This window comes from Genypterus blacodes, unplaced genomic scaffold (assembly GCF_046128005.1).
Source record: "Genypterus blacodes isolate CSIRO-AG114 ecotype Tasmania unplaced genomic scaffold, CSIRO-AGI_Gbla_v1 ptg000127l_1, whole genome shotgun sequence".
NCBI classification, from domain to species: Eukaryota; Metazoa; Chordata; class Actinopteri; order Ophidiiformes; family Ophidiidae; genus Genypterus; species Genypterus blacodes.
Window position 1 is genome coordinate 165,001 of NW_027466929.1, and position 10,000 is coordinate 175,000.

Sequence of the window (10,000 nt, forward strand, 5' to 3'; positions counted from 1 at the left end):
AGTTTGATTCTTTCACTTGTTAAAGGAGGAAAACTTAAACGCTGACTCCTTTGTTGAGGCACAAAACAAAAGAATCAACGTTCCTCCTCCACAAACCAACAAACTCCTGGACCTCCTCGTGGTCCACAGACCTCATGCTGGTCCACAGACCTCATGCTGGTCCTCAGAGCTCCATGATCACCTGGTTGGTGGCGTGAGGTCCGGTCCAGTCGGTTCTGGCCCAGCGTAAGAGGCCGCAGCCTGTGATCAGACCTGAGGAGCACGACATGACTGCTGCCTGCTGCCCCGCTGCATGCTGGGAAACACCCGCATAAGCCCCACCCCCCTCACCTGACTGCCTACCAGCTGCAGTGGCGCCTCCTGATTGGTGGGGAAAGGTGACGATGCTTTCAAGGACGGCTCGTAAACTTCAGCAAAAACTATCAATACCATTTCCCTCAGCGTCAAACATCAGGAGGAGCCTGAAGTCTTCAACCAAACGTGCCAATCAGATCTTTAGCCTGTCTAACTTTGATCCATGTGTTCTGAAGCTTCACTGCAGGATGAAGGCCAGACAGCCTCGTCATCGCCTGACACACTGCCTCTGCTGGTCAACCAGTGAACAACAAGCTGCACTGCACCTCTACCTCTGTGTGTGTGTGTGCGTGTGTGCGTGTGTGCGTGCGTGCGTGCGTGCGTGCGTGCGTGCGTGCGTGCGTGCGTGCGTGCGTGCGTGCGTGCGTGCGTGCGTGCGTGCGTGCGTGCGTGCGTGCGTGCGTGTGTGTGTGTGTGTGTGTGTGTGTGACTGACCCTCTCCTTGTGGGGTCGTACTGGAGTGGAACAGGAGATGGGGGCGGAGCCACACAGAACCTTCTGGAACTCCCTGAGGCTGACTCGTCCATCCAGGTCAGCGTCCAGCTTCCTGAGCAGCACCTCCAGCTCCTGCAGGGGGGGGGGGGGTGAGAGGTCACAGAGGAAACAGGATCAGGCTTCAGGTGTCACTTTCCGTCCTGCAGGGGGCGTACCTGAGCGCTGAGCTGCTGCAGGCCCAGATGATCACACACTGCTGCCAGGAGGCCGCCGCCCCCCACAAGCTCCTCCCACACCTCCTGCACCCTGCTGCTGTCCATCACCTCCTGCTGCTGAGGACCTGGATACACACACACACACACACACACACACACACACACACACACACACACAGAGTCAGGCTGGAGATTGTAGTGAGAGTTCTGTGTGTTGATGTCTGTGATCTGAAGCACCAGGCGTGTGTGCAGGGTGCTCTGGGTGCTCTGGGTGCTCTGGGTGCTCTGGGTGCTCTGGTACCTCGGGGTGTGAACTCTGCCTCCTCGTCCCTCTGACCTCCTGCCTCCTCTCCCTCGTCAGACTTCAGGCTCTGGAAACAAAACATGGAGGTCAAAGAGGGGACAGAGACAAAGACAGAGCCCCCCCCCCACACACACACTGTAGAGAGAGAGAGAGAGCGTGTGTGTGTGTGTGTGTGTGTGTGTGTGTAGTAATGCCAACAGAGCGCATGGTGCAGCCATCAGAAGGACTTCAGAGCTGTGATTACTGCTGCTACACTGAACTGTGTGTGTGTGTGTGTGTGTGTGTGTGTGTGTGTGTGATAGAAGTTCTGCCCTCCACAATAAAAGCTCAGAGTATCTCCTGGCTTCTCTAACTGAACTGTGTGATGATGTCATGAGGCCACACCTCCTCTCATCTCTGTTCTTCTTCTCCTGTTTGGGTCAAAGGTCAGAGTCACTACAGGGTAACAGGGTCAGAGGTGACCCAGGGAGTGAGAGTGAAGGAGACAGAAACAGAAACAGAGTGAGACGTCTTTGATCTGCAGCCAGGAGCAACATTCCTCACAGAGCCACTTCCTGTAGAGGCCCCGCCCCCAAACGGCTCAGGTATCCACCGCCGGGACCGCTGGACCGGGACGTCTGGGCCCAGCCCGACGTGTGTGTGTGTGTGTGTGTGTGGGTGTGTGTGGTTCGTCACTCCACATAAACACTGAAGCCTCGGAGCGAGGGACACACACTTTGTCTCCAGACAGAGCGTCTCACCTCCACGCTCTCCAGAGATGTAGAGCGTCTCAGTTTGCAGGCCGGGGACGAATCCGTGGCTTCGGTTCTGGACGTCGGTGAATCGTCCGAGTCGCGGGTCAGAACGGCGCCCGATTTACCGTCGGGATGCGAGCGGCGGCCGTAACGTTTTGCTCCTCTCACGAACTTTGGCTTCACCTCCTCTGGAAGGACTAGAAGGAAGAGGAAGAGGTAGAGCGAGGAAGAGGAAGACACACACACAGAGACAAGAGAGTGAGAATCATTCTGACACAAAGATTAGAAAGACAGACAGGCAGGCAGGCAGACAGACAGACAGACAGACAGGCAGGTAGTTTGCTTCCTGCTTCAGTTCAAACATCAAACACACATCTGTCCTTGAATGCAGCAGCAGAGTGTTTGTGACATCGTCATGGTGACTGACTGTCTCACTGACTGTCTCACCCTCACCAGGCTCCAGGTAGCTGCTGTCGTCCTCAGACGTGCTGAGGTCCAGAGAGCGAGACAGGACGTCCACAAAGCCGTCCTTAAACTCCTCAAAGTTCACCTGAAGACCAGCAGAGCAAACCTGAGTCACTTCAAAGGGTTTCCATAGCAACACACACTTAATCTGAGTCAGTGCCCCTGAAGCCCCGCCCACCTGTGTGCACCAGCAGGCTCAACAGGAAGAGACGACAAACTGAGACGTTTAAGGGGAGGATCACAATTTATCAATCAACTGACGATCAATGACGTTGCACTTTTGTCCCTCTGTGTTCCCCTGTGTCTCCTGTGTCCCTCTATGTCCCCCTGTGTCCCTCTGCGTCTCTTGTGTCTCTGTGGTCTTGTCTCTCTGTGTGTGTCTCTCTGTGGTCTTGTCTCTCTGTGTGTGTCTCTCTGTGGTCTTGTCTCTCTGTGTGTGTCTCTCTGTGGTCTTGTCTCTCTGTGGTCTTGTCTCTCTGTGGTCTTGTCTCTCTGTGGTCTTGTCCCCCTTTGGTCTTGTCTCTCTGTGGTCTCGTTTCTCTGTGTGTGTCTCTCTGTGGTCTTGTCTCTCTGTGTGTGTCTCTCTGTGTGTGTCTCTCTGTGGTCTTGTCTCTCTGTGGTCTTGTCTCTCTGTGTGTGTCTCTCTGTGGTCTTGTCTCTCTGTGTGTGTCTCTCTGTGGTCTTGTCTCTCTGTGGTCTTGTCTCTCTGTGTGTGTCTCTCTGTGGTCTTGTCTCTCTGTGTGTGTCTCTCTGTGGTCTTGTCTCTCTGTGGTCTTGTCTCTCTGTGGTCTTGTCTCTCTGTGATCTTGTCTCTCTGTGTGTGTCTCTCTGTGTGTGTCTCTCTGTGGTCTTGTCTCTCTGTGTGTGTCTCTCTGTGGTCTTGTCTCTCTGTGTGTGTCTCTCTGTGGTCTTGTCTCTCTGTGGTCTTGTCTCTCTGTGGTCTTGTCTCTCTGTGGTCTTGTCTCTCTGTGGCCTTGTCTCTCTGTGGTCTTGTCCCTCTGTGGTCTTGTCTCTCTGTGTGTGTCTCTCTGTGGTCTTGTCTCTCTGTGGTCTTGTCTCTCTGTGGTCTTGTCTCTCTGCGTGTGTCTCTCTGTGTGTGTCTCTCTGTGGTCTTGTCTCTCTGTGGTCTTGTCTCTCTGTGTGTGTCTCTCTGTGGCCTTGTCTCTCTGTGGTCTTGTTTCTCTGTGTGTGTCTCTCTGTGGTCTGGTCTCTCTGTGGTCTTGTCTCTCTGTGGTCTTGTCTCTCTGTGTGTGTCTCTCTGTGGTCTTGTCTCTCTGTGGTCTTGTCTCTCTGTGGTCTTGTCTCTCTGTGGTCTTGTCTCTCTGTGGTCTTGTCTCTCTGTGTGTGTCTCTCTGTGGTCTTGTCTCTCTGTGTGTGTCTCTCTGTGGTCTTGTCTCTCTGTGGTCTTGTCTCTCTGTGTGTGTCTCTCTGTGGTCTTGTCTCTCTGTGGTCTTGTCTCTCTGTGGTCTTGTCTCTCTGTGGTCTTGTCTCTCTGTGGTCTTGTCTCTCTGTGGTCTTGTCTCTCTGTGGTCTTGTCTCTCTGTGGTCTTGTCTCTCTGTGTGTGTCTCTCTGTGGTCTTGTCTCTCTGTGGTCTTGTCTCTCTGTGGTCTTGTCTCTCTGTGGTCTTGTCTCTCTGTGGTCTTGTCTCTCTGTGGTCTTGTCTCTCTGTGGTCTTGTCTCTCTGTGGTCTTGTCTCTCTGTGGTCTTGTCTCTCTGTGGTCTTGTCTCTCTGTGGTCTTGTCTCTCTGTGTGTGTCTCTCTGTGGTCTTGTCTCTCTGTGGTCTTGTCTCTCTGTGGTCTTGTCTCTCTGTGGTCTTGTCTCTCTGTGGTCTTGTCTCTCTGTGGTCTTGTCTCTCTGTGGTCTTGTCTCTCTGTGGTCTTGTCTCTCTGTGGTCTTGTCTCTCTGTGGTCTTGTCTCTCTGTGTATGTCTCTCTGTGTGTGTCTCTCTGTGGTCTTGTCTCTCTGTGGTCTTGTCTCTCTGTGGTCTTGTCTCTCTGTGGTCTTGTCTCTCTGTGGTCTTGTCTCTCTGTGGTCTTGTCTCTCTGTGGTCTTGTCTCTCTGTGGTCTTGTCTCTCTGTGGTCTTGTCTCTCTGTGGTCTTGTCTCTCTGTGTGTGTCTCTCTGTGGTCTTGTCTCTCTGTGGTCTTGTCTCTCTGTGGTCTTGTCTCTCTGTGGTCTTGTCTCTCTGTGGTCTTGTCTCTCTGTGGTCTTGTCCTGAGGTGTCCCCTGTCTCACCCTGGTGTAGCTGCGTCCCCTCAGCAGCGTGTCCATCAGCAGCGGCAGATGTGCGTCCAGCTGCAGCTTCCTGCAGAGCGCCGTCAGTTCGTCTCTGTCCAGGAAGCCGGTGGACGTCGTGTCGCAGCTGTCGAACTCCGCCTTCAGCTGGGCGACGTAGCGGCTTTGCTCCGCCTCCTCCATCACAACGCATCACGATGCGCCGCCGCCTGATTCGTACGAGACGCCAGACAGACAGGTCCAGGTCCGGGTCCAGGTCCAGGTCCGGGTCTTCCAGATCTCCTCCTGTCTGCCACAGCCTGTAACATCAGCAGGTCTCCATGGTAACCACCTGAGACAGCACAAGATGATCATCACTTTGTCACACTTGAATAAATGTTTATAAAGTTATCATCCAGACACAGATGGATGACGTCATCGCGTGATGAAGCTCCTCCCATTAAACAGGAGGAGAAACCCAGATTGTCCACTGAGCGGCGCTGTAGCACGGCACAGCACGGAGGGTAGTTACTGTGCTCACCCGCAGGAAGTCCCTCCCTGCGGCCATGAAAGCGTTAAATGTTTCAGTGAATCAAAGGATTCACGTCCTAAAGTTCTAAAGTCCGAAAGTTCTAAAGTCCTAAAGTTCTAAAGTCCGAAAGTTCTAAAGCCCTAAAGTCTCATCTCGCGCCTCGGTGAGTCTCGCGAGCTGTTGAAGCTTCACCATGGGAACGGCGCCACGCGAACAAAAGGCTCGCGACCCTCCGTAACATAAACAAACACAACAAACACGCGAAGAACAAGGAGCAGACACTCGTTTCCGCTCAAACTCGGTTCAGAGCCTGACGGGCAGATCGAACCCAACAGAACCGAACCCAACAGAACCGAACAGTACCAAAGCAAAGTTCCTCACCGCTCTGCCGCTTCACGTTTCCTCCATCAGAGTTTGAGTTCGAGGCTCCGCCGTTCCAACAGTTGTAACGGACACACACAGACACCGCACACACACACTCACACAGACACACACACATGCGCACACACGGAGCGGGGAAAATGGGATAAAACGACAAGATACACACTTCCGGTAATGTATTTCAAAATAAAGCAACCTCACGGCGACGTCTGATAGAGTTTAGCTCTTTATTCTACAGACGGAGGCGGCAGAACGATCAAACATCCAGAATGAGACGAAATACTTAGAGCAAAACAAGTGTGAGAAGAATAAAGACATAATTTAGAACATAGTCATGTCTAGTGTCGTTGTTTTACGGTTGTTTGGTATTTCCTTATTTTAGAAACCAATACTTTACACGTTAATTTCGAAATGTGATGACTTTTCATCTAAACACAACATCTCTGTTAGCTCGATGTTTTTATTTTGGTCATTTCTTCTGAGTGGATTTCTTGAGACTGCACGTTTAATTTGTAAATCCAATTGTTTTCCGGGTTTTCTTCGTTTAAATCGAGTACCTTGATGATTCTCAGGAAGCGTAAAAGTATAAAGGATGCTGCTGTGTTTGTCCGCTGGAGGGCGCCACCGCACAGGGAGGCGGGGAGGAGCGCGGAGAATGTTAGAATGGAATGCGACCAAACAAAGAGAAGAAGGCTTTACCTCAACAAATACAGACAGACAGACAGACAGGCAGACACTACAGCAGATCCGTTGTTAGTAGAGTTGGTTTATCACCTCAGATGGTTCTGAATGCTTTTATCTGATGATTATAACTACTATAACAGAGGAAGAGGAGCAGTGATGAAAGCCGCAGCGCTCATACTTCTTCTTGGCGCTAGACTCAGATGATGAGAACATGAAGGGTTCCTTACATTCCTACAGGACCGTTTGCTGTGCTGCAGCGCCCCCAGTGGACGGCTTCAGTCACGGTCCTCTGCTCTGTTTGTAAAGAGTCCGTTTACATTTTAAACTGAAATGAAACCAACAGTTGAAGTGTGTGTGTGTGTGTTTGTGTCTTTCTCTCCTCTGCACATGAGCTTCAGCTTCTGTCCTCACAGAACCAAAGCTCACTCTCCATGACGCCATCAATGATGAAATGACAGGAAGCAGTAAAGCTCAGGCGCCTCCAGCTGGTCTGAGTCCTTTACTTTAACAAGAAACAACCACAAGATGCAACAACGTACACAGAGTTTAAATAGAGGGACATGTGTGTTTGATGTGAAGCTCCTCACCGTCCTCATCACAGGAATCAGAGTCAGAGACAGTCCAGGTTCTGGTCCAGCATGGTGGGGTTCTGTCTGTGTCCAGCAGGGGGCAGTGCATGGAAGTTTGTTCATGACCAAAACACAATCAGCTTTTCACTCCGAAACAGAGATTAACCTTTATACTGAGTCTAACTCAAGGTTAAGCTCATGTTGTTTCTTTAACACGTGTTCATGGATCCATCAGGATCCATCAGAATCCATCAGGATCCATCAGGATCCTTCATGGTCCATTCAAAGACCTACAGACCTGAAGAGAAGCACAAACATCTACATACTGACAGAGGAACACAGAGTTTGGAGGTGAAGGAGATGAAGATCATTGAATTCATTGAGTAAAATGCAGGATTATGTTTTAACCCTTTGAGGTCTGCCATGGTCACTCAGCATGTCTCTGGTTGGACGGGACTCATGCTGTCGCTCATGTAAGGACAAGGAGGACCTTTAAGTCCCTCTGCTGCCACAGTGCTCTATGTTAGTGTGATGCATGGATCACATAGATTCCTTTATGATGCTTTCACCCTGGTGAGTGAGCTCAGCCAGGCTGCCAGGCTCAGCAGGGTGAAACTCCGCCCCCTGGTGGTGAAGCTGCTCAAAGGCTGTGACCTGAAAGAGTTAAGACCTGAACCTGTCTGTGTTTCCTCTCACATTCAGTGTTTAACAGGAGACAAAGTGATTGATCCATGGTGATGATGTCATGAAGAAACTTCCATACAGAGAATTCAGACAAAAACTAAAACTATTCCAGCATATGAACCTTTGAGACAGGAAGTTAATATCTACATCATGGAAGCACACGCACACACACACACACACACACACACACACACACACACACACACACACACACACACACACACACACACACACACACACACACACACACACACACACACACACACACACACACGTCCGTTTGGCCCCGCCCCCTCCCACTGTTTGTCTGCTGACTCCAGGGGCCTCTCAGTTGCGCGGTCGTCATGGAAACATTCCCACACCCTCTGTCAACCATATGCGGTCGGCATGGCGACCTGCTTCCCCGCCGGTTGCTGGGAGACGCAGAGCGCGGCCGGAGGTCACAGTTGTCTCTGAGTACCTAAAGGCCTGAAGTTCATTCACTTCAGAGATGAATGATGACGGACGCTTGTCCACTCTGCCTCAGAAAATGGAAACTTCAACAGGAAACAAAGCTTTTATTCTGAAACTCCCCTGCTGCTTGTGATGTGTGTCAAACATCACAAGCAGCAGGGGAGTTTCAGAATCACGGCCGTGACTGTAGGGGCGTGACATCACGCCTGTACGGTCACGCCTGTACGGTCACGGCCATGATGTCCCGCCCGTACCAAATGTCTGTCTGGACGTCTCAGTTTGTTTCTGGGCTCTTCTCGGTTCCTTCGTCTTCCCTGGTCGGCGATGTGAGGAGCGTTTGTCTTCGCTCGGCTCTGGAGGAAAAACACCTGCAGCCAATCAGAAAGCAGCTGGGGTTTAACAGAAAAGGAGCAAAGGAGGAGGTTACCCAGAATCCTTCACATCTGTCCCCGAACTCAGCATCTCACGCCTCCTCCTGTCTGCTGTTCTGTTTCTGTGGCTCCGCCCCCTCCTCCTCCTCGCTCTTCTTCTTGCTCCCCTCCCTGATGCTGCTGCTCTTAGCGGGGGAGGAGGGCGACGCTCTGGCGCTTTTGGAGGTCTTGCCGCCGCGGCTCTTGTCTTTGCCGGCGGCGTCCTGAGGCAGCGCCGGGCTGGACTGCGCCCTCTGGAGGCCACCGTCGTCAAAGAGCCTCGCCTCAAAGGCAGCGAGGTCCTCGTCCCCGTTAGACAGCTTGGCCCTCAGCAGCATGGCGTACGTCCCGTAACGAGTTTTCTGCACCACAGAAGAAGAGTCACAGACACACAGATGATCAATAACAGAGTTTGATCGTCAGAATGACGCAAAATCCCTTCTCGTTTTATTTTGTAGGAAGGAATTAAAAGTTGTCTGAGCGATTATAAAGTGGAAACTTTTCAAAGTAAAAGCATGTGACCTGCCGCCCCCCCCACCTCAAACTCCAGGTACTCCTCCCGGAGCTTCTGCTCCTCCAGCTCGCGACCTTTGACCTTGTGGTCTGAAGTGGTGGCGTTGAGGTCGGCCAGCTCGGAGGAGACGGCTCTGAAGCGACCCTCGTGGGATTTCACCTGCTCTTCCTGTTGGGACAGACGGATTCATGTCAACGCTCCGCCCCGCTCGCCTCACAGAGTCACATGGGGGCGTGGCCTACCTGGGACAGCTTGGTGTTGGATCCCGGCAGCAGAGGGCGACTGAAGCGTTTCTGTGATCCGATTGCCGCCGGGAAAGGCGGGGCCGAAAACATGGCCGCCACCGCGTTGATGCGTGTGATCCAGGAGTGCATCTGCTCCGTGTTCCTGTGGGAGGAGCCAGAGGAGCAGAGAGGAGGTCAGAAAACCCTTCGCTAACAATGAGACTGAATGAGGAAGAGGAAGCTTACGGGGCCTGGAAGAGGAAGACCCTCCAGTCTGCCGTCCGCAGGTAGAAGACGTTGGGCCTCTTGCTGTAGTCGGCGGCTCTCATGGCCAGAGAGTGATGGACCGACACAGAGTTCTTCACGTCCTCCTCGCTCAGCTCGTGCTCCGCCCGGTACTCATCCTGACAGCCAATCACAGAGCAGCACAGAGTCATGTCACCGCATGTTACCACGACAACCATCCATCCAACCAACCGGCCGACCCTGCTGCTGCTCACCAGCACCGAGTACAAGAGAGGGGAGGAGTCAAACACGCTCGGCCTCGTGAGTGTAAACGGCATCTATCCCAGAATGCACTGCAGTAAAACAAGACTTTACATTGGACTGGATTTGTGTGCTAAGACAATAAACAGGTATTTAAAACACATGGGGGGTAAAAATGATGAAAGTGATGAAAGTGATCAGCTGACAGACTGATGGAGTCCAGCTTCATGTAGAGAAACTGTAATGTGTAAAGTGTCCACTAGATGGAGCTGAAGAGTTCACTGTGTCTGATCCTTCACACCAACAACAGGAAGGAAACTAATGAATCTGTGATCACTGGA

General features: G+C 52.1%; 2 protein-coding genes across 5 annotated transcripts in view; both read right to left on the bottom strand.

Moving 5' to 3' along the window:
* ninl (ninein-like) overlaps nt 1–5,789 on the bottom strand; it is a 16,455-nt gene extending 10,666 nt beyond the window's left edge. The window contains exons 1-8 of one of the 4 annotated variants that reach the window (XM_076162664.1): nt 5,636–5,789; nt 4,744–5,074; nt 2,496–2,592; nt 2,049–2,239; nt 1,368–1,375; nt 1,306–1,334; nt 1,005–1,129; nt 790–921 (exon numbers count right to left, since the gene is read on the bottom strand). In XM_076162664.1, coding sequence (XP_076018779.1) covers nt 790–921; nt 1,005–1,129; nt 1,306–1,334; nt 1,368–1,375; nt 2,049–2,239; nt 2,496–2,592; nt 4,744–4,926 — 765 coding nt within the window. In that variant the 5' untranslated portion in view covers nt 4,927–5,074; nt 5,636–5,789. Of the gene's footprint in view, nt 1–789; nt 922–1,004; nt 1,130–1,305; nt 1,376–2,048; nt 2,240–2,495; nt 2,593–4,743; nt 5,075–5,635 lie in introns of all 4 variants that reach the window. The other 3 variants (XM_076162663.1, XM_076162662.1, XM_076162665.1) reach the window with 3 other exon arrangements.
* A 31-nt stretch (nt 5,790–5,820) lies between these two features.
* The window catches only part of LOC143010388 (PH and SEC7 domain-containing protein 1-like), a 24,823-nt gene continuing 20,643 nt past the window's right edge, over nt 5,821–10,000 (bottom strand). The window contains 4 exon segments of the mRNA XM_076162679.1: nt 5,821–8,797; nt 8,974–9,117; nt 9,192–9,336; nt 9,420–9,577. Of these exon segments, the coding sequence (XP_076018794.1) occupies nt 8,489–8,797; nt 8,974–9,117; nt 9,192–9,336; nt 9,420–9,577 (756 nt within the window). The 3' untranslated portion in view covers nt 5,821–8,488.